This window comes from Crassostrea angulata, chromosome 2 (assembly GCF_025612915.1).
Source record: "Crassostrea angulata isolate pt1a10 chromosome 2, ASM2561291v2, whole genome shotgun sequence".
NCBI lineage: Eukaryota > Metazoa > Mollusca > Bivalvia > Ostreida > Ostreidae > Magallana > Magallana angulata.
Window position 1 is genome coordinate 16,252,026 of NC_069112.1, and position 27,370 is coordinate 16,279,395.

The following is a 27,370-nucleotide window of genomic DNA, read 5'->3' on the forward strand; positions in this document are numbered from 1 at the left end:
ACCCCTTCACAATTTCGTAACGGGGAGGGATGATAAAGTAGAGTTAAGGGGGTCTTTGAATACGGTTATAATAAATGCACTTGTATTTTTATAGGAAGACTAGCGCAACGCCACGTGGAAGCTAAAGAAATAGGGAACCATTTCCAAAACTTAGACTTATATCACAAACAAACATTATATCGAGATATGTCGTAACTGTGGTGAAAGCCCAACGTTTTACCACCAACCTTTTGAAAATGGTACAGACTTTGAACTGCGGTTTAGCCAGCAGTCGATCGGTCTTAATAAGCTATTTTCTATAATGAAAACCTTGTTTTTAGAAGCGGGAATTCCAGGTTATTATACCAATCATTCAGGAAAGCACACACTTGCGACAACATCATATCAAGCAGGCGTCCCCAAACTATGAGAAAATAATAACGCCCCTCGTCTAAAATGTTAAAGAATAACCTCTGCAAAAGCTTGTTAAAATCGAGAAAACCAGCAGTGTGATCCCGTACCGAGTTGAACAAGTCAGTTTTATTCTAAACTGTAATGTTTATTTTCAAAACTAAAATTCAAGTTTCCAAAACCGGGTTAGTGCGGCTGTTAAAGTGGATTGTTGTTTAAATAACTGTTTCTTTTTATAATTAAAAGGTTAACCTCAAATTTGTAATTGGTTTCAGTTTGACTCTTTAATATTAAGTGTTCTAAAACTTTTTTTCTTTGTGTCATATCCAATTGATGTGTCAGTTTATATATATATATATATATATATATATATATATATATATATATATATATATATATATATATATATATATTTGACTGAAAAAATATTAATTGCGGTATGAACACAAGGCCAGACTTTAGTTATTAAAAAAACACAACACAGACGCAGAAAAATAAATAGAAACAGAAAATAAAAAAACGCGTTTACAATGCCGCTACTTTGACGTCGTTTTCTGAGCATTGTGACTTCAAAAGATAAGGGCCCCTTTCTCATGACGGCAGTCATATATATATATATATATATATATATATATATATATATATATATATATATATATATATCAAAGCTTCGCCCATGCGTTATGGTGTAGATAACCTATAGATAAAGCAAAAGAAAAAATGACGAACTATTGTCTCTTATAACTACCAAGTGATCACCAAGAGCCATTGATCAGTGTCCTTTTTCTCCTTGAAATAAGACATTAATTTGATCGGTTTGCCAAAATAGCAAACCTGACAACTGACGACATAAATACAATTGCTTGCACGACAAGATATGTTACCCAATATTCTGTCGTTTTGACTGTTTTGGAGCTTGTTGATATATGTCAATGACAGGTCATTGACATCGAAACAAGTTTTAAAACTTCAAAACGATGTCAGTTTAAAATAATCTTACCCTTCATATTGCTTGGGTTGATTGTATTTTTGATTATTTCCACGTTCTCTGTAAATAAAAAGTCATATTTTTTTGTAAATTGCACGTATTTCCAATTAACTACATATCTATGAGTTAAAATTCACGTGTCAATTCTGCTCCGGTTCATCATATACTGTGGAATCATCAGAATTTGTATAGGCTAAATTTTAGTGGTATTCGTAAGTAACCCTCGACTAGGAATTTACATCCTCGACGAAAAAAAATCTTTAAATAGTTACTTTTTTTTACTTAATCGGAATAGGCATCCACGAAATTACATCCCCATGAATACGTGAAAAACGCCAAGGTCCACAAAAATTGGTCCTCATGAATTTAAATGATTCAACAGTATTGATTTACAAAATACAAGAAGAAGCATTTTTACCACTACAAAGCTTTAACATCACTTTTGAAGTGATCTTATAAAAATACCTAAACCATAAATCAATAATATTTACAATGTTAAGAATTCTGCGTAAAAACTATTACTGTTACCTTTAAGATCTAAAATATCATCTTGCAGTTTCTTTATATAGGCCTGCACTGCATCTGGGTCCATAGGACAAATCTTTAGTTCTGTTAGAGCCTCCTGGTATTCCGTGTCAGTTCCAACGTAACACTCAAGTTCTCTGACAATTTGGAAAATGGTTTTCCACTTATGTTCAAAGTCTGCGTCCGATATGGAAAATTCCGTAAAATGTCCATAATATTCGTTTCGAATGATACGGATCCGTTCTATGTTTGCTGACAGGCCTCTGTCTTCTTGTCTTGGTACTTTTCCCCATTGGTTTGTATGAGGTTGGATTGAGCATAAATTGCGTAAAAGAAGGTAGAGCAATGAGATGTCAAAGTCTGAGTAATTCTCTGCATCTATAAGTTGTTGCTGTTTTGGAGTGATAATAGGATTTCTATGGTTTGCAACAAAAGTCTTTACATTTTGTTTCAGGGTGGAAGGCTGAATCTCCTTAGTGAGGACAGCGCACAGAACATCAGTACACGGACCCAAGATAATCCGGACAATACGAGCAAGATTGGTGGTTTCGCGGGTTGATTCATATTTTGAATGAGCCATCATCTGTCGCATTGATCATCGACCATTATTTCTACAAATATTCAAACTGTTTTGAAAATATAGGCTTAATTAAATTGACGGAAATTTGGCTTAACTAATATGGCACTGTTATAAACGCATTCACCAAATTCTTTTTCCAAGTAAAGTCTATAATTGATTTAGAAAAGACAACTAGCATTAGTATTACACGAGCAAGTGCTACATTAAATGTATGCGTACAAGAAAAAAATACAAATTAAGAAAAATTAATTACTTTTATTTTTAAATGATTGAACAAAAAGATTTACATATATTGGCAAATGTGTTAACAATGCAAATGAAAAAGATAAATCAACGATGCTTATGTAATATCATAATTTGGTGCGCCATATTGAAAACAGATTAATTTTTTAAAGTCAATCAAAAAGCTTTGCAAATACAATTGTCATATCAATTTATCGGAATTAAATATCAAAACACACAATGCATAAGCCCTTAAATACTACGGACACTATTTGTTTGGGTTTTTAATATTCATATAATTATCACTCAATCTTATTGAATTAAATAAAACTAGTATTCTTTAACTGACAGGTCCCAAGCATTCTATACAGGTCATTTAACGTTTTGTTAAACCCAGTGCTTTTACCCAATACGCTGCGATGCCGTCAGTCAAAACCAGACCAGTGGTAAATAAAGGTCAGTGGATAGAATGGCAGTATACATAAATGCAATTGACATGTATATAATTAACAACGGTGTACTAGTAGTTATAAGATCAGTTAAATCTTTTAGTATTTTTGATAAAATTATAAACTAATGTAAATAAATGCTTGTTTTCATTGTCACTTACTTACAAAGGGACGTACGTCGTTTGACTTATTATCATGGAGTGGAATTTGAGTAACTGTTATCTATTCATAAATATACCTTTCCCTTTGTACAAGACAATAATTCACTTCAGTTATAAATGCTTAATTATTTTATTAACTCTTACAACTCACCTTTGATTTAATTGACTCACTCATATTGAAGTTTTACTCTATGACATATGTCACTCGTGCTTAAGTGCTAATTTCTATTGTTTTCAATTCTTATTTATATTGTGTTATACACCAATGTCGAGAGAGAGAAATTAGGTTTCGGATTGTTCGGGTGTAGTTTTTGGATTCCCAGAAATCACCCATACCGACCTAAAGTTCAAATAAAGTGCTTTTTACCATCTAAAGCATTTTAGTCTTATTGTCGCCGGATATAGAGAAACACCTTAATTTCCCCGGTGATATTATTATAATAAAACTGTCCCAGCCAAAAGTAGTGAATGTCGTCTGTTTGGTAAGGAGGTTGATCATTATTTTAATGTCAATTACACAACATGGTATAGGATTTTGTACGTCCCTATCATAATATTGTTCTCCAGTCTAAGTACATTGCCTTGTAAAAGTAAAAATATATATATATAAATATATATATATATATATATATATATATATATATATATATATATATATATATATATATATATATATATATATATAAAATCCTTATCCAAATATGCCAGTTAAGTTCTGACATTTGTGTACTTCCTGGTCTAGCTCCCATAGCGACAAGAGCGAGATCACATGGCCTAAAATCAAGAAGTTGAACAGCAATCGATATCCTTTTTGTAAAGACAGAAACCAATACCGGTCTTACACACCGTTCAATTCTTTTGTTATATATACAAGTGTTCCTTTATAGAGAAAAAATGTTATAATTGAATTAAGTGACAACGCTTGCGGTCTACATTTGTTTGTTTAGTTTAAAAACCGAAATCTTACACTGTTTTCATGAACAATTTAAACAATAAAGATTAATCATTGATTTATGTCGGTATTTTTGATTTGATTTATATTTATACTCTTTCATGTTGATAACGTGCCATTTAAGACTCGCTCAAAAAACGATGCCTAATGTAATTCAATTGTCAACGTCATCTCAACTTGTAGTAGTTTCCTACTTTTTAAGAGATACAAGTTACGGCTTAAGGCGAGAGTGTGCAATGTAAATCGCATTCCCATTGCCGATTGACTTTAATCTGTCCTTGCAAAAGTAAACAACTTTTGTTTTCATGCAAATCGTCTGTTTGGTAAAGATGTTTATTTATCCATTGAAATTGAGTTCATCATTTGTTTAGTATTTTTAATAACAAAGAGTAAAATTTGTAGAATATCCTTCTAATTGTTCTCTCACTTTAAAAAATATTGCATAACGAGAATTGGTAAAACTTTAAAGGATATCCATAATAACTACCATAAAACAATTTGTGTAATAGCTTCTCGTCCTTAAACTTTAACGACTTGGAAAATAGATAATTACAAACCTTATTCAAAGATGGCGAGTCCAGAAGTTTTTTCTTCTTCCTGTCTTGTCTCCCATGGATACAAGAGTGAGACCACATGGTTTGCTGTTTAAAGGCTACATTTGATTTATACTATTAACATGTCAACCAAGTTTCGGAACCCCCCTCCTCTGGTGAACTTTGCCAAGAGCGGTGCTGCAATCAAGTACATTGTTCTTCAGGTTTAAAACCCACGCGTGTGGACGATGACAATATCAAAGCCTTAACATACGACAAAACACCATGTCAGAATCAAGAGCATTTTTTTTAATGGGCGGGGGGGGGGGGGGGGGTTCCAGAGGATGAATAAATTTGCCAAGGGGCCTGAGATGTAGCTTCGATACTTTATTTTGTGAATTTAATAAGTTAGAATATTCCCGGGCGGGGGGGGGGGGGGTGAGAAGTGGGCGAAGTGCAAGCCTGGGCACATGTCTCTTTTACCAAAGATAATTAATGCGCCAATGAATATTGAATAACGAATCGGATCCCTGGCTAGACCTGATAGTAGCGGACCTGAATAGGTTATTTTGATTGATATTAGTTTGAATTTTAAAAAAAAAACTATTACATTTCTTTAAAAGTTTCTGTTTGTGTATATTTATCTTGATATCGATTTTTTTACACTCGAATACGTTCAATACTTGATAGATATATTGATTTGAAATACTTTATGCTAATCAATTTAAAATCTTTATTCATAGTCTCAGTTTTTGAACTTTAAAGTCTGTTATTTTTATGATTGGGTAATTTTCTATACAGTTTTATTTCATTTTAAATTTAACAAAGAATTAATGTGAACCCATATCACTTTACGATCTTTGACTGTGCAGTTCACTAATGCACGACATGAATTACAAACTATCATATCAGGTGGAGAAATAACAACTACTATCAAGGAACTAAAACGCATGGCGGCATCTTGTCTGATTGTATTCAGAACAAACGTTCTTAATTTCGGAGGAGCCTTATTGTTCACGTGTATTAATACATTATTCAAAGTGTGCAAGATTCCATCCATCTGGAAAAAGCTGACAAATTACTGTCCTTTAGTACTAGTAATATTCAGTCTAAAGTAAAAAATTATCACATGCCAAATTATAAATTTTCGTGTAATAATTTTTAACTTTAAATTGACAATTAGTAAAGAACAATACCTATTCACCAAGAAAATTTCAACCCAAGACATCTTCTGACAGCTATATACACAGATACCTATCGCCCTTCTTTCTTGTCTTACGAAACTACATGTATTTAAGATATCTATATGATTCTTATGCTAAAGACTCACGATCATATCCTATTACTACCATTAATTAATCAAGTTTCCAAATCCACAACAACAAGGTTTCCAACATAGACTTTGAAGAATAACAACCTCATTCAATCTTCAAGAGAAAATCGTTCACAACCTAGAACACGATGATCCTGTCTTTGTTGCCTTTCATAATTCAAAAAAAAGGCATTCGATGCCATCTGGAAACAATGTCTTAATTGTGTTTAAATTACATTATGATTATTTCAGTGTGGCAGGATCTATTTGAACTCTCGAGGAAAGGGTCAAGGGTCACCGAGCTAGCAGGTTGTGGTCAGGAAGAGCTCCGGTGAAAATCTTTAAAACGTTCTATAAAATCCTATTACTTTGGATATTTATGAGCAGAAAAGTGTGTAAAGGGTATATTGGATGCAGAGGGACCTGAAAATCCCGACTGACATTTGTTAATGTGTACTTATTGTGAAAGTTTTGGAGACTCTGAGGTGGGAGCACTCGGTGAGTACAGCTCAGCGGAGCACTGTCGTCTATAGCCAGTGCTGTATATATTTGTATTGTTTTATACTCCTTTTTTCGTACGGTCTGTATATAGTGAATACACAGTCAACATGTCTAAATATATTTCTGATTGTACCAAACTGGTCACAGAGACTCATGCTATTATCTATGGTGACACAAATAAAGGACCGAGCGCCAACAGTGACGGAAATAGTGACATCACACTAGCATCTATCCACACAGTTCTGATACAGCTTACAGAAATGCAAACACAGATGAACGCTAAACTCACAAATATTAAAAACAAAAATGCCGGCCTGGAGTCTCGATTAGCTGAAATTGAAAAAAAATATCAACAAATTCGCTGAAATCAATAATGTGGTCAGTTCTTTGAAATCCCAAGTGGAAGTGCTTACTGGAGATGTCCAATTTGTGAAAACCAATTCTAACGACCTAGAATCCAATATGAGATCGCTAGGAAATATTTTTGATTCAGTTAAAGCCATAGCGGATTCGAACACAGTTGCAATCGCAGAGAACCGAAAAAACATTGACAAGTGCGCTCAGCTTCAGAAAACAACACACCCTAACGTAAGGAAAGAGCTATTCGAAATGCGTGAAGTAAATTCAAACTTACAAGAAAGCATTATCGACCTGAAATCTTGATCAATGCGGGACAATCTTGTATTTTCTGGAATTCATGAAGAACGGGGTAAGAACACAGAGGAGATTTTACAAGAATTCATCAAAAGGAAATTCCGCATTGACTACGACATTAGCTTTGAACGGGTGCATCGCATGGGAAAGTTGTCTGAGCATAACCTATACCCCAGGAACATTGTGGCTAAGTTCACATACTTCAAAGAGAGAGAGCTGATCCGGACGCGTGCCCCTCAGAAATTAAAGGGGTCTTCTGTGTGGGTCAACGAGCAATTCCCGCCAGAGATTGAGGAAAGGAGGAAGAAGTTGTACCCGATCATGAAATTAGCGAAGAGGGATGGAAAGCGTGTGCGACTGGTCAAAGACTTGTTATACGTCAACGGAGAGTTATATGACCCAGAAAAGGACGTATCCACCCAGCCGGAACGGCTGCCTTACTCCCGAGTAGTAAACACTGGTAGCCGCCAACCGCAGAAAAGACCGCGCCACGGATCAACGCCTGACCGGGTCAGATAGGGACGCGTGGAAGATCAGACAACAAAGACTCTAAGTTTTCTATCCCTTAACGTCTGCGGACTGATTTTGTTACTTTTGTTTGTAAATACGATATTTTATGCTTAACTAAAACGAAAACCGACAATACTGATGTTATTAATATTCCAGGTTTTGTTGTATATATGAAAAATAGATTTGACATTGCAAAGGTAAAATCGGGAGGAATTATCTTAGCAATAAGAGAAACTTTGGTTAAATATATTGAAGTTTTAACATCTGAATGCGAGTGTGTATTTTGGTTTAAGTTATTCAGAAACTTATCTAACAGTTCCTCAGATATATTGTTTGGAATAACATATGTCCCTCCAGAAAATACTATAAGATACTCGTCCAGCGACTGTTTTACTGACATAGAACAAGAAGTGTTGAATATGTTAAAAACTACTCAGAATATATGTTTGTTAGGCTATTTCAATGCAAGAACTGGCAAATTGAAAAATTATGTATGTTTAGATAATTTTTTAGCAAACCATAATAACATGGACGAAGAAACACGGCAATCATTAGAACAGGTTAATATATTGTTGGACTCAAATATTTCACTTGAAAGGTCAAGTTGTGATGATCACTGTAATAACTTTGGATACAAACTGATTGAACTGTGTAAGAATAACAATCTCTTCATTGTCAACGGCCGACTCGGAGAGAACCGGTTAACTTGTAAAGATAGAAGTACTGTAGATTATGTATTATGTAATGCGTCTTTGTTGCAGTCAGTTAAAGGCTTTTTTATTCACGATTTTTGTAACTTATACTCCGATGTTCACAGTCCAATCACTTTTGAGCTTTTGGATCAATTACCAATAGAGAAACAATCAAGTAGCCAATCAGCCGAAAAAGTAGATTCAAACTTATTCATTTGGGAGTCTGGAAAAGCTACAGAATTTGCACATAATATCAAAAGCGATAAATTAAACGAAACTGTCAGAAATATTGAATATTTACAAGGTAAACCCATTGTAGAACAGTACGATATAGACAAAATCACTAGTGAAGTCTGTAATATTTTTATTGCCTCAGCAGGAAAGAAAATGTTCGAGATTTATTATTAACATGTACAAGGGTATTAAATCAAAGGTAAAAATTGGTCAACATTTATCAGATTTTTTTTATGTGTAACATAGGTGTAAGACAAGGAGAATTTGTCACCATTTTCATTTTCTCTTTTTATTAACGATTTGGAAGATTATTTATTAAGAAACCAGATAGAGGGTTTTACTTGTCCTTCTCTTCAATACAGGATGATTTATTTGCTATGTTGAAACTCTGTCTACTTTTTTATGCCGATGACACTGTCTTGATATCTGAATCTGCGCCTGATTTACAAAAGTCATTAGATGTGTTTGCAAATTATTGTGATTTATGGAAACTTATTGTCAATGTAGCCAAAACAAAGATCCTCATTTTTTCATAAGGTGCAATGTCAAAGCGCAAATTTTTGTATAAAGGAGTAACTATTGAAAACGTAAAATCATTTTCCTATTTGGGTATTGTTTTATCAAGAAGTGGAAAATTTAATAATGCTAAAAAGCATTTAGTAGAACAAGTGTCAAAGGCATTATATGGTGTTTTACGAAAAATACGTAATTTTAGCCTACCAATTAATTGTCAGTTAGACGTATTTGACAAGGTCATTTATCCAATTTTACTTTACTCGTGCGAAGTGTGGGGTTACGAAAATTTAGATATTATTGAAAAGGTACATTTAAAATTTTTGAAATTTATTCTTAATCTTAAATCTAGAACTCCAAATTGTATGGTGTATGGAGAAAACATTTAAGAAAATGTACAATGTGTGATTCTAATAGTATTGGGGATGAATTTCATTATATTTTAGAATGTACAATATTTATTGAGAAAATTTTCAAAGTCTGTTCTTCCAGAAACCAACTTTAACAACCTATTGTATTGTGATTTTAACCTTTTTTTGGTCATTATTACTCCTACTGTACATGTGATCCTTGACTGTGTTCGTGTACATTTGTATATACCGATTTTGAACCTCAAATACCGGTGAACTGGTCTTGAGCGAATTAAGAATTGAAAAAAAAACTCTCACTGGCGCTTAGGCCACAAGTACCTTCTGTTCAGTTGTCATAAATTAGAAGAATTCCGACTGGTTCCCAATTTTCTAAGGGAGTGAGACAAGGGGAAGGGGGGGGGGGGGGGCTCTCAACCTTTCTCTACGTAGTGTTTATCTACGACTTTCTGTAGGAATTGCAGGGCCAAAGCCCAAATACACAGTATAACATTTTCAAAACTAGCATATATTTTAGAGATTTGATATTTTTCCATATCCTTGTCACCACGGGGACTAAACACAGCCTGATACCATTGAATGACATACACTGCATCGTCGAAACCCACGGCTTTTCTCTCCGCTACAATGGTTCTAAAGTGTTGAAAGCAGGGTAACGGAGAGACCATGATATTTTCACCATCTAAAGGCTTATGACATATCTTCATTCTTATCAACAGAATGGAATGTTTCCGACCAAATTAAAGATGAATTTAAACTGCAGTACTTAATCGCTATATTCAATAGCTATACCACCGTGCAAAATTCATGCACTGTTCAATTATAACTTTATTTTGGACTTTACTTTTAAAGTTCAACATCTGTTTTGTAATATTTTCTCACAGTTTAGGCCGTACAAAGTTACTTATTTAATTAGTGATTGACACTTGTCGGACTCTATGTGTGATTTCAAAAAGACAAAGTGTCATGTCTCAAGAACTGCTAATCTCTTAAAACAATATTGTGCAATTATCAGTTTTTCATTTCTTGGACATCAAAGACTCATTGAGTTTATTTAATTACTTTATATCTGTCAATCTTTCACTCTGCCTTCTTATGTCATCTGCACCTGTCAATTTTTACTTATTGTTCATATATATATATATATATATATATATATATATATATATATATATATATATATATATATATATATATATATAAAAGCACTAAAAATGGCTAACGACACGAACAATAGAAATAATTGTTGATTCTATTCAGTGCTTTATATATATATATATAAATATATATATATATATATATATATATATATATATATATATATATATATATATATATATATATATATATATATATATATATAGTTGTGTACAATTGTCAATCGCCAGTCCTGAATACGGCGACCAACCTCGGCCACGTCCGACTCACCCCAGAGTCTTGAGTCCGGAGGCCTCTACTGGTCGTAACCGACTTGTTTGTAAAATGTCTGTCTGTTAAATCGTTATAATGTTGCCATCGTTGAGTCTGACGGCTTGTTTATTTCTCTTGAACTGTATACTGGTGGACCCTTCGGCAATCTTGCACATCTACCCTATGTTTTAACCTTACGGTCTACAACGCGCCTCAACCTTAGAATTGTACCCTTTACGCCAACATTCCCTCACCCCGTCCGTACTGCACACGGCGAATGCAGTTCCAGATGAATTCCTTTAGCACCGTACTAATCTACGCGTTCACAGCTAGACAAGTCGTGTGCTCAGTGACTAAGAATTATACAATATTTCGGTGACATTGTGTAACCGAAGGCAAAGTCTAGCTTAAATTCAATTAATTTGGAAAGTTCCTACTGACATCCATGCATGCATGTGATGAGGTTGTAAACTGGTTCTCGCTGAAAAGTTTTAATGGGGAAAAGGTCCAGTTTTATTTTGTAAAAGATGCCGCGTTCATTGTGACGATGCACATTTTCGGGTCAACTTGTAAACGGTTGTGAATTCAGAGAGAGAGAGAGAGAGAGAGATAGAATTTATCTTTCCTTTAAAAATCGATATCATAATATCAATCACTGAACCCATTTTGTGTGAAAAATCGAATGTATTATTGGTAGAGTATGCTTTTAATTTAAGAGTAAAAGAAGCAAGCGTTTTAAAATCAAAATAGAAAGACCTTTGTTTCAATGTACCATGTAGGTGCTACTCCTCGCTGATCAATGCTTCCAACACAAAAGGAATAGACATATTTTCATTCATAGACATAAATAAAAATTCGTTTTCATTTTTTTTTATTAATTTGAATTTTTAAAAATAATAAAGAAATTGGTTGGTCTTAACTTCTTTTTATGGTTGTTTCATCCACTTAAAAAAAATTTAAGCTCACCGGGCATGCATTTTTTGCATTTTAAATCCTACAAAGAAGGTGTTGCAGTTCCTGTGCCATTTTCCATAAAGCTGTTGCAGATATCATTTTTATAAGACCGTTTTATACGCGGATACAGAAGTTTTTGTTCACATTATAAACATGAATTGTAAACATCTGCTGCTGAACGAAGGATTTTAAAACAAAGTAACACATCAGTCGATAAAGTTAATGTATTTGTTTTGTAAAATATGTCGTTTTCAAAAATATATGTACATATTGTTCGATATCATTAAAAGCAAGCCGTGTAATAATGTATGAATCAGCGATGCACGGATAACTTTGTTCCATGCGCCACGGTTTATATGGATGCTTTTAAAATGATTTGAAATAACAATCAAGAGCAAAGTAACTCAATTTAAACGTATTTGAAGAGACATAATTATATTTATTAAATAAGCTCCGAAAAATTACATGTATATTTAAAACACGCTAGCAAGTAGTAATCAAAGTGTTCTTTATTAAGATACATAAAGTGATCTACCTAACTGTATGCACGGATCTAGAAGCAGAGGGGAAATTAAATTTCTACAAAGTACAATATTTTTTTGAAATTTATTTTACTTTTAAAATTAAACGCGTACTCTACTAAAAATTTATTCTATTTATCACACATCGACGTATCAAGAACAGAGAAAAACTCACTCTCTCTCTCTCTCTCTCTCTCTCTCTCTCTCTCTCTCTCTCTCTCTCTCTCTCGTGAATTCAAAACATACGACATGTACATGTACATTGTCACAATGAACGGGGCATTTTTTAATTAAAATAAAACTGGACCTCTTCCCCATCAAAACTTTATAAAGAAGCTACCACTCCATATAATGAAATGATCACATCATGGAAAGAACTGACCTCATAATATAATGACTCAACAACGGCATATAATAAAATTGTCACATCATGTAAAGGATTTACCATTGCATGTCAAGCTTTCAACACAATACATAAAGGTTTTACCACCATGCACATTACAAATGTACATAATGATTTTAACACGCCATAACAGTCATGTTGTTAGAACTGCATATAATGAACTTATTACCTAGTGTCCAAAAGTTGCAATGCATAAAAGGATTTTGCAACTGCACATGAAGAGTGTACCACAAAACATGTAAACGATTGAACAATAGTTCATTATGAGTTTAGCTCTATACGAAATGAGTTTTTCATATCATATAAAGATTTATTCATAGCATATAATTAATAAACCACTGCACATAATGACTGATCTTACGACAAAACGTAATGATGTTACCACTTCATATAAAGATTTTATCCCAGGATATAATGGACAGATTACAGTATAATATGTTTTACGGTGCGACCGTTGGGGCGAGCACAGCATGTGATCAAACAATGAATTATAATAAATTAATAAAATAAAATTAACAACGTGAAATTTGAATGCCAAAAAATAAAACATACCTATTTTTCAGTAAATTTTCATTATTCATAGTTTATAAGATTTGTTATAATTTATTTATTTATATGTAGAACAATAGTTTAATCTCAGATACAATGTTGTTAAATAATAAAGATTTTAATATATTAATATTCATTGCACTGCATCTCCTCTTTTGAAGTGATTGTGATTATGATTGATTGATTGATTTCCCCCTTTTTTTTGCAGTAGACATTTTTTCTCAAACTTACATATAAAACTTGACTCATCATAGAGCTCCCCCCATGCTAATTTTTTTTTTCATTTTTGTCAATATATACATAGAAAATCGACTTACCATGGATTTGCCCCTCCACTTAAAAAAAAAAATTAATGTTTAATTTTAGTTTTAGTTTACGCTTAAAAATATTTGCTTATCATATTAAAAGAACATGGTGTTGTCCCCCCCCCCCCCCCCCCCCCCCCGCGCATGTAATAAATGGAAGTGAATTAAAGAAACCATTGAACTGCTAAAGAGCTGAAGGATTAGAATTTTCATGATTTATTTTTCTTTTTGCTTGCAAAGATTTTTTGGATGAGGCTGCCATCCACCCACCCACCCCCTTTAAAAAAAGGCGCTGCTACGTATAACGTTACGTTTCAGGAAATTATCGTAATTATAGTGAATAAAATATGTGTGAGCATTCATCCAAATTAGTGCAATTTACAACTGTTTCCTGTATTTGAAGAAATGTCCTTATTCGTCAGCTTTTCTTTATCTTAGCCTTTGCAAGATTTTGAGAGGATTTTGGTCATTTCAGCAGATTTACAATAACTTCAATTAGAGTAATTTCCCCTTATCAGTGCTTATTGTGACGTCAAAGCTGACGTCGGTTAAGTGTCGTCTTACTCTTTAAAACTCCCCTGAGAAATAAAAGTATGCGAAGTATACTGTTTTATTTACTTAAAAAGCATGATGTTCTTAAAATTACACATCTTATAAGCTTTTCAAAGGTTTTACTTTGATTCTCGGGAGAACGTGATGTTGGAACGTGAGGTTGGAAACCATTGGTACTATGAATTGTGGGTCAAAATTTACTGACTCCGAAAAAATATATCGGATCAATGTGTAAACGTTTGTGACGTCACACGATTATTTTTTGATTGAAAGTGTACTGAGGTGAACTTTAGAGGTAACATTGACTGTATGTCGCTTACATCGTTTGTGTTTTTACTGTCTAAATTTGTCTTGCTGATTCTCGTGAGAGTGTGAAGTGATAAAAATTGCCATGATTACAGGGAACTACTGGGACGATTAAAACGATGCATTACTGGTCCGATTTACTGACGCCAAAAAAATCCGTTGAATGAATGTGCAACTATTTTTATAGTCCGAATTTTCTATTCACACACGCCTTGCCGGTAGAGCTCGCTTCGCGCCGGCGCTGCGCACCGCGCCGGCGAACTGCGCTCGCTATAATGATGTTAGCACTGCATATAAAGATGTTACAACTGCATATAATTTTAATATGTTTTACGGTGTGACCGTTGGGGCGAGCGCAGAAGGAACCACACATCTGTCATCATTGTTAAATGCAACCCGTGGACTTAACCAAACCAAAAAACTTTGGCTTTGTCTCGAAAACTTTTACCACCGCAAGGAACCGGAAGATATCAAACTTTTATTCCAATGGTCCCTTCCTAGGTTTATACACTTAAACAAAAAACTACCTCTGAGCATTAATAAAATGTTAAACAGACTTATTAAAATATTTTGATAAACACAAAGCCGGGTTTTTTTTTTATCTCTTCTTTGCCTTTTAATAATGATCATTAAAATTAATAAATTGTGTGTCTGTGTTATTTCTCATTTTGTTCCTTGTTGTTACTGGTGTTTTAATTTTCCTGTGACATCAATTTTGTTTTTAATCTTTTTAATTTTTGTACGCTATATAAGCGTTGTAGACATGTGCCTTCCCCCTTTTTTTAGTGTGTGATATCCAATATTATTGAAAGGTTTGACCACATATGCAACTATAACAAATACATGTAGATATTTTAACAGTTTAATTTTTTTCTTTTATTTATTCATTACATAATGACGTGGCTACACGTAGATCTAATAATGATTAGACTTTTCTTTTTTAATAATTTTTTGTCACCTTCCTAACGTATACAATGATTGGATCAATATGACAATAAATTTAGCATGGAACTTGCATGTGTATTTACTGTGCAAAAAAAAAATCATCAAAACAAATCAGCCAAAGAGTCACCGTTAATAGTGAGCGCAGTATCAGTATTAACGGTGACTCCCTACTGTGTACTTCCTACACGTTACATTCAGTACAGATGCTTGATCCACCTCTAAATGTATCGCGGGAATATAAAACGCGAGATCACTGTGACGTCATACTTAACTTTTTGCGCTCGACAGTTTTCGTAAATTGTCGGACAAATTCGGGGAAGGAAATGACGTCATAGGTACAGTTTTTTACGTAAGCATATGTGTTGTTTACTTTAATGTTTTTAAAAAGATTTTTTATTGGTAAATGAAAATGATGTATGCGATTTACAGGTAAGAATTTTCCTTAGAAACGCTTCCTGTTCCGCCAAGTTGCTATGCACCGCAAAGGATCACTTGGATAGTAGAACGTTTTCACGCGGGTCCACAAAATTTTCTTTGAACAATGTGCAGATTTCAACTCGAATTTCCTCCGTTCGTACACGTTGTCTATGGAGCTCGCTACGCGAGCGGCGCTTCGCGCCGCCTCGCTGCGCTCGCTAATATGTTTTACGGTGTAACCGTTTGGAGGGCGAAGCCAATATCAATGGGGCTAGATATGCCCTTTTAATATCTCTGGCCTGTCATTTCTTATACAAGCCCTGATATGCTATAGACTATATTATCAAAACCGATTTGGTTTGACTTTTCCTATAGCGTCACGATCATTTCTGTCAGTTACGTCATGCATAAATTATACACGCCGCCGGTGTGAAAACTATATGATTGGTTAACTCCTATTTTTAGGCCGAGTTATCAGTATACGCTTATGCAATGTCAGAGCTGAAGGATTTCTCAGAACAGTTTATTTCCCCCCAATATTATTCATTCAAAATCGACTATTCCGTATGTTTAAATTCTGTGCTAAACTCTCTCTCTCTCTCTCTCTCTCTCTCTCTCTCTCTCTCTCTCTCTCTCTCTCTCTGTAAACGGGCGTTAAACCATAGCCTCAAGCTACGGTCCAGAGTACGGCGTTATAAAAAATATAATATTTAAAAGTTGCATGTGCTAAGCGTTCATTTCATGTAAATACCGTAAATGTATAATGCACATGTATCACCTACTAACTTGCCAGTCAAAGTGATAGGTATGAATTCCTCGATTTCTACACCTTTCGATCGGCAATCGACAGTCAATAAAAGTATTGAACGATGGTGTGAAAGAACGAGACGGAAGTGGAGAGTGCAAGGAGGTTTGTACATGTGCGTCTTCATTAGGCAAGTGTCCGATTCGTTTCTCTTCTGTTGCCCTATCACTTTCGGTGTAAATATCCACAAACCATTTACTGCAGATTTCTTTATTTTACCTGTCTCTGAACCCCCGATCACCCGCTCCATACATGAACACTGGTTTGTTTACATACATAAAAAATACAGTTCTTGATCCGCTTTCCGAGTACGGTTAAAGGTTGTTTAATAATTATTAACAGTAGTAAACTAAATGAAGAATTATTTAAATGGATCATTTGCACAAAATGTGGTATGGTATGATGTAAATATTTTTAAATAATAGTGTTATTTTTATACGCGGCAAATTGCCGTAAAGTGTTTTTGTACATGTAAGTATTGTATGCACTGTAGCTTTATATTTTCTAACCCAAAATTTATACACAGAGCTACATCTATATATGTTATGTACCGTATGTATTGTTTTATCACAAGTGTACACTTTCGAAAAATAGCCCAATTTCGACAGTCACGAGTACCAATGTGAATTTTTCATTCTATGATATGTTGTTGTTCTGTCCGTGCATAATTTAGTCTTAGTTAACCAGCAGCCAATCAGCGGTAAGCTGAATCCACCAATAAAAAAAACTGTGGTTAAGGTGCGGGTATTGTTTATGTATGACGTAGCTGAAAAAGTTGAACGCGACGCGATCGGAAAAGTCAAACCAAATCGGTTTTAGTAATAGTCTGTCCCAAGCTACTGTTTCCATCACATGTTGACAATTTTTATGGAAACATACACAGCTAAAAGAAATACAACTGAAATCCTTCATTAATTAAAACTTCATCGCTTTTTTTCACAGGAACGAAAAACTGACTTCTTATGGAGATTTTAATTATCTTTTTTTTCATTTGGAAGTTTCTTGGAACATCTCACACAATTTTTCAAATGCTATCATCCAGATCTTATTTTATATTACTTGCTTTACAAATATCCATAGATTTTTATTTTAACAGCCGCTTTTTTTTTAGCCGAACAAGTCAGAGAGAGAGAGAGAGAGAGAGAGAGAGAGAGAGAGAGAGAGAGAGAGAGAGAGAGAACGAGAGAGAGAGAGAGAGAGAGAATTCAAATATAAAAACCTGTAAACAAATTTTCATTCTGGTATGTAAATAAATATTGTTTAAACCCTGAGATATTTCATCTTTGTAAGCCAAGGGTTTCTGATCCCCGCCGCTCCTGCAGATCACACACCCTTGGCTAGCGAAGGTATTTATGAATAACTAATAATGAAGCAAAAAATCTTGCTTTTGAGAATTGAGTTTGTCTGACAAATGTCTTATACTTAGTGTTCAATGCATATTTGTGATTGTGAATGCAGATCAGTACTTCCTATTATAAATAATTTTTAAGTATTTATAATGCATATTATTCCAAATAATCTCCCTATTTGCTTTTATTTTTATGGCGGTTTGGGAGTACTTTGAACATTTATTGTATTTTATAATCATATACGAATTGTTTACACATTTGGGGGGGGGGGGGTGTTGAATTAGGATGGGGAAATATTTTACAATGTGTCTGCCAAAGATTAGGATGTCTACAAAATTAAGTTTTGATTATCTTTTGTTTTATATTGAATTAGTTATTGGTCGTAACTTAATTTTTTTTTCTTCTGATTTTGATAATTAATTTGAATTCTAGGTATGACCTGGGTATGAGTATGTTAGGCTACGATTTGAGATGAAACCTAAAAACGAAATTTCAAATTGAAAGTTGGAGAAAAATCGTCTTTGGTGTTTTCAAATAGTAATCAGAAAGCAAATTAAATTCAAATAAATGATGTCATATTTAATAACAATGAATTAAAACTGCTTCACTGTTGAGACTCGTTTTTTGTCCAATCAGATGTCCTAAAATTCATTTGATCGGATCTAATGCAACTGTTGAAAGTTGTAGGAAACGAAAATTTGTTTTCTTAATTAGGAATTAATTTTTCAAGAACACACTAGGTAAGTTTGAATGTATTTATCACTCATTAAACAAAGCTGATAAATTATCACCAAACGTGAAGTTAGTACGAGATTCAAATTCAACATGGATGCCGGTGATGCCACTGCGCGTGAAGTTATTCTTTTTTCCTCCATCTTGGAAAAGTTTTTCAACTTCATAGGTATAGAGTGTAATTTCTATTTTTAGACATATGTACACGTGTTGTCTATAGGGAGAGCTTAGCTCTCACGGGCCCTTCGGGCCCGTGAGAGGGCTTCGCCCTCTATTAGTATTTACTATTGCATATAAAAGATAATATGAAATTGACCTTTAGGCAGCTATGGCGTTCCATATATATATTGTCTAATTTTTCTACATTCGGTGTAAATTACATCGAGATCGGGATTCCAGAAAAGCAGATGAACTTGTCAATGAGGGTTACGACATACGCGACATTCGTCAAACTCGCAGGGAGATCTTTTCATTCCGTCATGTCCACTAAACTCCCCCATTTCGCGGAGGGGGAAGTCGTTAAGGGCTTTGGAAGGGGCAGCAAGGAGCTAGGGATTCCCACGGGTGAGTCTCATTTCCGTAAATATGCTTTAAAAAAGCCACACCAAATAGCATTATGCTGTGTACACTTTTAGTGCACATGCACCCATGTACAGATGTACACGTATGTCTGGATATAGATAGGACCTTCTATCGTAAGAATCATCATACGGACCCGATTTGTGACGCTGTAACCAATGTTACTGGTTACAAATAGAAAGGGGTAAAAGTCGGGACTATATATTTCTGGCCATATACGGACAGTACTGCAGTAGTGGTTAGTGCAGTGGTTACCAGTTGATTGTGTTGACAGAATATGTAATTATGCAGTGAATGTTGTTGACTTATAATCGCTTTAAGACTAATATAAAGGATAAAATTTCATAATATTGAGATAATAGTAACATTCTGATGGGTACCTGTGCTACAATCATGACAGTTAGTTAGCGGTGAGTTTCACAAGCAGTAGACATTTTTTTGTTCTAAAATTTAACATTTTATAAACCATCTTCCTGATTCTACTGTTGTGTCAGTGTTCATACATTGCATAACATCCCTCCTCACCATGCATAGACACTATTAGGCAGGAAATTTTATTCAACATAACACAATTGTATTAACATGCATGTTGCATAAAAACATGTAACAAAATGAAAACATCAACAAAAAACTAAGAAGCACTCTGACGAGTTATAAACTAACTCAATAACTGGTCATTGGGACAGTTATTATCCGTTTTTAATTGTTTTAATCATGTTTGTTATTTGTGATGATTACAAGGGCCCTAATTTGGAAAATCTATCTATTTGTTTACTTTTATTTTGAGTTTTATTTTCAATTATTACTAGTCATTGGTTTATGGTGTATTGACAATTCTAGTATATACATCTGGGGTATTAAAATGACATTTATCAAATAATTGTTGTAACACATGTTACACCACATGTGCAGACATACATAGGGGTCTTAAATTAAAATTCGCAAAAATAGACTCCTCCTGAGTCCTGACAAACTACTCAAATTACCCCCCCCCCCCCCCCCCCCCCCCCCCCCGGGGGAAAAGTTTTGATTGATCCACACATGCACCATATTTTACCAAACAGTATTACTTTGCCCCCATAATCTTTATCTTGAAGGATTCAACAATCTAAAATTAAACTCCTTATACAGGTCAAAAATAAGGACTCTCAGGATACAAACAGATTTGACGTAGATTTAACACGTACAGCTCAATTTCCAAGTATCAAGGGTTGTTGATGGTGTTTCAGAGAAAGAATGAGACAATGAAATACGATTGTAAAATGTCTAGTAAGAAAAGTTTGATATGAAATTAGGGACATGGTCTTGCAAAGTCAAAGGTTAAATCTTCAAATTATGATCTACGAATTTCAATGTTTATTTAACTTTTCTGTAGTTAAAATCATGTACATTTCATATGTTTTGCTGTCTAATTACTAACAGTCAACTACCCAGAGAGGCTGCCCAAGAAGATGAATTATCTTGTTTAATGATCAAAGAATTGCAATGTTTTAGGTAGCTTTAAATTCATGTACATTTCCTCTGTTGCTTTCTAACTAACAGCCAACTACCCAGAGAGTGTGGTAGATAACCTGCCCAAGGAGATGCCCCTGGGTGTGTACTATGGCTGGGGCAGTGTTGATGACGGCGAGGTCTACAAGATGGTCCTGTCGGTTGGATGGAACCTGTACTACAAGAACACTAAAAAGTCCATGGTAAGTTCATACAAAAAACACTAAAAAGTCCATGGAAGGTCCATGCAAAAGCACTATATAAAGTCCTTGTTAAATCCATTCAAGAAGTTGGCAAGAACACCTAAAAGTCCATTGTTACTCTACAAAAACACCAAAACTGAAAAAGTCCATTTCAACTCGGACTAACTTCATATAAAAACACCAAAACTGAGAAAGTCCATGGTATGTCCACCAAAGATGTATCTTCTAAGACCATACAAAAATGCAAAAAAAAAAAAAAAAATATTTATAGTAAGTCCAAAAGTTCATACAAGAAAACCAAAAAGTCCATAGTAGGTGCATACATAGAAACAACATGTATAAATGGTGTTCATGGCATAATGAAAATTCACATTCATTGATTGACATATGTATTGATTGAGATCTAGTCCTTGTGAAGTAAAAATTTGATTTGGCAGTACATGTAACATGAAAATTAGTTTAGGAGGATTTTTGCTCTGTTTCTTTTGAAATAAATTCAGTCATGTGGCATGATTACTGATATTATTTTCCAGGAGACCTACTTGATGCACACATTCAATGAGGACTTTTATGGGTCAAAGTTGAAGGTCGTCATGCTGGGGTATATAAGACCAATGAAAGACTTCTCCTCTCTTGGTAATGTTTTAAACATTTACTTAAAACATGTATTATTAGTCGTCCATCGGTAAAACAGGATAACTATATAATGGGAAATATTCGCCCCAGTTTTCTTTTCGCCCCTTTCATCAAAATTTAAATGTCTCCGATTCTCTCTCTTTAAACGCAACTGTGTCAGGGCAAATTCAAGATGGGGCAAAACTCTTTGAAGTGATGAAGGGTGAAACAAGTTGGGAGGGGGGCGAAAGTAACCCTGTAAACAAAATAGTCTTTATCTCAGTCTTTCTGTCTGTCTCTTGTACATTCTACCGTAACCTTATGTTCATAATGGTTTAAAGAATTGATTTGAAACTTGCTGTTTAACTTCAAATTGATAAACTGCACATATGTTGTACATGTTTTGTTTGATTTTTGTCGATATTGATTGGTAAGCTGTGTTTGTCCTTTCTTGTGATGCTTATTTCTAGATATAGTATCCAGCTATTATCAATTTGTTCAACAAAGAATTAAATTTTAGCAAGACAACTTCAAATGCGAATAATTAATTTTTCTTCTTCTTTTAAAACATCAGAACTTGACAATAGGTATAACTAATATGTGGGATTAATCTTGCATTTTTTTCTGATTTCAGATGAGTTAGTGAAAGCTATAGAAAATGATATCTACGTGGCTAAACAAAAACTGGACCAACCAGAGAACTTAAAGTACAAAACAAACAATTTCTTCTCACCCTCTGGTGGGAAGGGCAATGAAGAAGCAGAAATCCCTGAGACAAATGGTCCGAGCCATATATCACGTTGAGATATAGGAGAGAGAGAGAGAGAGAGAGAGAGAGAGAGAGAGAGAGAGAGAGAGAGAGAGAGAGTTGGGTATTTATGTTCTGGGTAATCCAAATTATTTTTTCAAGTTTTTTTTTTTTAGGTGTCAAGCTAATGCTCATCAGCATTCTAGCGATCATCTGGTTTTATGTAGGACGTACATGTTCATACTTATATGTAAACTTAACTTAATGGTACATACAGTTTATGTTTGGAAAATATTTGCATCTCATATAATTATCACTTAGGCTAAATATTTACAAAAAAACTCCCAAAAACTGTTTGACATCTTCTGACCCAGTTTTCAATATCTGGGTGGGTAAATGGGATTAACACTTTTTCCAAATTTGAGCAAAATTAGAAAGCTTTCAATAATCTCAGTTGTTACTTGGGATGATTATAGATTATTTGAAACCCAACTTATGCCTGTACTTGCTTTAAACATGCATATTTAAAAAATTATGTTAAAAATACCTTACAACATGCATAAACAGAATAGGATATGCATTCAAAAAATTAATCTGTAATTTCTATTTCTAAAAAATATGATGTTGCTAGCAAGTATTTTATTTAACTATTATTAATATTCATAATATTGTTGAATTTAAAAAGGGAAATAATTCTATTTGCAATTTTTTGGTTTAAATTGAAAAAATTGAGATTTTCTCCTTTTCCAACAAAACAATATATTGCCATAATGTGCTGTATGTGAGAATTAAATGATTACATGTGCTAATTAATCTTTCTGCTATGTATTATTTTTTTCAAACTGTTAGTTGTAAAATATATTTTGAGTACTTTATAGATTTTAATTAAGATGTCATGTTAGTTAATAGTATACTTTGTTTTATTTGCAAATTTGATTTTTTAAGAATAGATTTAGAGTTGAAACTATATATGAAGAGCGTATTTTCTTATATTCATCCTTAAAAGTGTGATGATAAAAATTTAGGTAATTTACAGAGAATTTGGCCATAGTTCTTTCATACTGTCGCTTGTTTTATCCTGATCATTTTTGGGAGTGAATGCAATGCTTATCACTATAGATATTGAATACATTAAGATAAATGTATTTTTATCTTTTGTACATACTGGTAACCAGCTTTTTTTCACATGCTTTAACTTTAATTTGCACATGAGAACATTTAGCATTTAAGGTTCATTGCAATATTCTTGTCAAAGGTATTTATTGTTGCTTACGGTCATGTTTTTATGTCTCTCGTATAATATGCTTATATCTACAAAGGCTTCATCTTTAAGATTGGTCACTGTGAACCATTTAAGGGGGCTGGGTGGTTATGACCATTTTTAGACTCTTTTGATCTCCTTTATAAGAAGAGTTCTGTATAAAGATTTAGGAAAATCCTCAAAACTAACAGCTTAAATTTTTGGATTTTTTTTTGTTACTAAATAATAGTTTATAGCTTGACAAATCATAACTAAAGAAATAAAGGTAGGCATGATTTGTAATTTGTAATTTGTGGATCAATCAGCCTTCGTAAGCACATGTTATATAATTGTTGAAATAAAGTTTTTGTGAAGATAAGTTGGTTTTCAGTATATGTGAATTAAAGAAGACCTGTTGAAATAATGAACAATCATTTACAGTATATGCTCGTGAAATCCTTTGGTTTTGTTTTCATTGAAGAATTTATGTTAAAGCAAGAATGTTTGTTTTAGTAGTCTGTTACAGCAGTTAAGATCTCATAATACATTAAACAAAGTGTATAAACATAAATTATTTGTATGCTGTTACTGTCAACTTGTTATTGTGTGAAGAAATAGAAACAATTTAGATATCATGCTTTGATCTTCTGAGATATCATATTTATACAGATATCCTATTCCATAAATATCAGGCTATATATACACTGAATCGTCATATGAACAAGGGATCAAAGATTGAGATCTGTATATTATTCAGAGAAGTGGATTTTTTTTACATATCATTTAGAGGTTACAAATACATGTACATTGACTTTCAACATGATGAAAATGTCACCCTGAGATATTTTATAGTATAATGAAACGATGATGAGATGTTGAAGTGAGATCTGGTGAGATATTTGTGTCTTGTTATCATATAACAGGCCATCAGTCCGAGTTTTTGTATGTATAAGAACTGAAAATGTCAAACTCATGACTTGTATTGAGATAACTTGGTATGTTGAGATAATATGGTATGATGAGATGTTTAACTGAGATCTGGTGAGATATTTGTGTTTTGTAATGAGATATCACATCATCTGATGAGATACAGGTACCAGCATATACTAGTATTGGTATTTCAATGCAACATATTTCATGTACTATATATCAAATCATATTTGATAATATACATGTACATATACGTTTATAATTATTTAATTCAGAGTTATTTTGTCTGTTGTTTTGTGTTTATTAATCACTCATATTTTGATGTAGAGATCTTGTGTCAAAATAATCAGCAATTGAAAATTATACGTAAGACAAAAAATCAGAAATCATGAAAACTGTTGATTAAAATCTGAAGTTTCCTACTAAAGTGTGTAGTATTGTGTTCAGAGCACCATGTTAACATCCAATTTCCAGGTATATGCAGGGTAGATAGATATTTATCAATTGATGAATTAAACATTTTCAAACCAAGAATTAAAAAATTTCAATGTATGTTTTTCTTTCTTTGATAAATATTATGCCAATAAATTTGAATGCTATGAGAATTGTGTTTACAGATACAAAGAGTTTAGGAATTAAAGATATCACTTTTCACAGTATTTCTTGTCGTTCATTCTGACTCTCTACTAGAATACTAAACTAGGTTTTATTAAATGTTATGCTACGGTATATACTAGCATTGTCTCAAAATTGGAAGGGTTAGCAAATTAGATTTAATTAAAAGATAAGAAATCGTTCTGAATTGAATATTATGAGGTGATCAAATACATGTATGGTCGCGGCTGATCAAATCCAGTAAAACCCAAAGGGTTTTATGCATGATGGATTTCATCATTTGATCGCGGATTTGATCACCTCGTAACATTCAGAGTTGATCTCTATATCCTTCTTACTTATACCATTATATATTTTTTCAACAATTTTTACAAACATTAATATTGACATTGTATTTTTGTTCAGTTATGCAAACCGCGCTTCCGCCCTACAATACGTCATTTGTAATGTATCGAATTATATGTTACGAATTTGATTCGTACATTTATCATAGACAAAGACACTGAAAAATGTAAATATTGAGGTATAAAACATACATGTATATCTGATGGGCTTTGATAGAAAACTGTAGGCCAATGACATAAAAGTCTATAGTGAGGTAAAAGCAGTCGGTTCGCAGAGGGAATATAGTCTCCTTTGGATTTATTGATAGCAAGAAAAAATAATAATTACATGTAATCATGGCACTTACTCGCAGTGTCCTATATTTTTGGGGGTTAAAAAGGCTAGTATTTTAAAAGTTGGTTGCATTTAATCGATCGAAATTCTAATTGTGGGATTTTATTTCAAACTGCAAAAGGGTACATGTACGTTAGTTGCCTTATCAAAGATCACATGCATATAGTTTGTTAAATAATAACAGAAAACGTTTACATAATCTTATTGAAAATCATAATTAAGATATTAACTCATGGTGTATTATTAATATAATTCAATATAATGTACAATTTTTGCGTCACATTTTTTTTTATTATGCAAGCGAATTAAGTTTCAAGTAAACTTCTGCATACGATGTATGTCCGCCTGCTATATATATAAAAGACCAATTGCAATTTATTAATCTTTAGAGGAACTATCTGTTGAATATATATATTTATATTATATATAAAAACAAAACACTTTTTATAGGACATGACCACAGTTTGAGCTTTAAAAAAATCAAATTTTATTTATTTCTTTTTTTGTAAATGGTTTAAACAGTAAAAGCTTCATTAACATGATTAAGCTTTAATTAATGGTCAACCATTATTTGAACGTCAGTTGTCAAGTTTCAAGCGAGATACAAAGTTCGATGCTTTGTGTTGTAAACAAGGCTCGTGTCATGTTTTTGTTAGCCTTTAGGTTCTTTGGATTAAAATTTCAAAATATCACGCAAATTTATAAACAGCATGAGATGTGAAAAACACCATATAGCGTGTCTAGCTGTGTTCATAATTAATTTGTAATAAGAAAATAAATCTGATTTTAACTATAACTAAAGTTTGAAAGAAAAGCATGCGACAATCCATGTTTATGAAATAATAAAAGTAAATTTACATTCACTGCGTGTTGTCTCCTCTATTTCTTTAGCAAACCGATCGGTCGAAACCTACAGCGACCTGAGAAAAATCACAGACTGCACGAAATAATCATGATGATGTCAGAGTCAAACTAAAGGCCCATGTAAGATGATTATATATATATATATATATATATATATATATATATATATATATATATATATATATATATATATATATATATGGCTTCTTTTATCTAACGCACTATGAGAAATAGCCATATAATCGTCTTATATATGGGGATTCGAGCCTGACAACGACAGTAATATTTTACATATATACTAATATATTAATGAAAATAAACCTTATAAAGTTCATTCATGTTTGTTGGATTCTTTATAAATTGCAAGATTCATGAAGTGTTGCCTAAAGATGATTTATGTATATGAATTAACGAATTAATATTTAAGTGAGGATGATTTCATAATTATTTTTTTTTTTTGGGGGGGGGGGGGGGGGGAGGGGGTACCTATTAAACTTACATTCTTTTCATCTTTTATGTATATTTTCCGGTGCTACCGTTGTGGCGAACGCAGCAAGAATTATACATACCTTGCA

General features: G+C 33.2%; 2 protein-coding genes across 2 annotated transcripts; both read left to right on the plus strand.

Moving 5' to 3' along the window:
• The first annotated feature begins 7,279 nt into the window (after nt 1-7,279).
• LOC128173961 (uncharacterized) lies at nt 7,280-7,786 on the plus strand. Its single transcript, XM_052839617.1, has one exon. It carries the CDS (start codon nt 7,280-7,282, stop codon nt 7,784-7,786), a length of 507 nt encoding a protein of 168 aa, XP_052695577.1.
• An 11,427-nt stretch (nt 7,787-19,213) lies between these two features.
• On the plus strand, nt 19,214-22,753 carry LOC128173731 (riboflavin kinase-like). Its single transcript, XM_052839386.1, has 4 exons — nt 19,214-19,396; nt 20,954-21,105; nt 21,639-21,741; nt 22,355-22,753. Exons 1-4 carry the CDS (start codon nt 19,240-19,242, stop codon nt 22,522-22,524), a joined length of 582 nt encoding a protein of 193 aa, XP_052695346.1. The 5' UTR covers nt 19,214-19,239; the 3' UTR covers nt 22,525-22,753.
• Nucleotides 22,754-27,370: the final 4,617 nt, after the last annotated feature.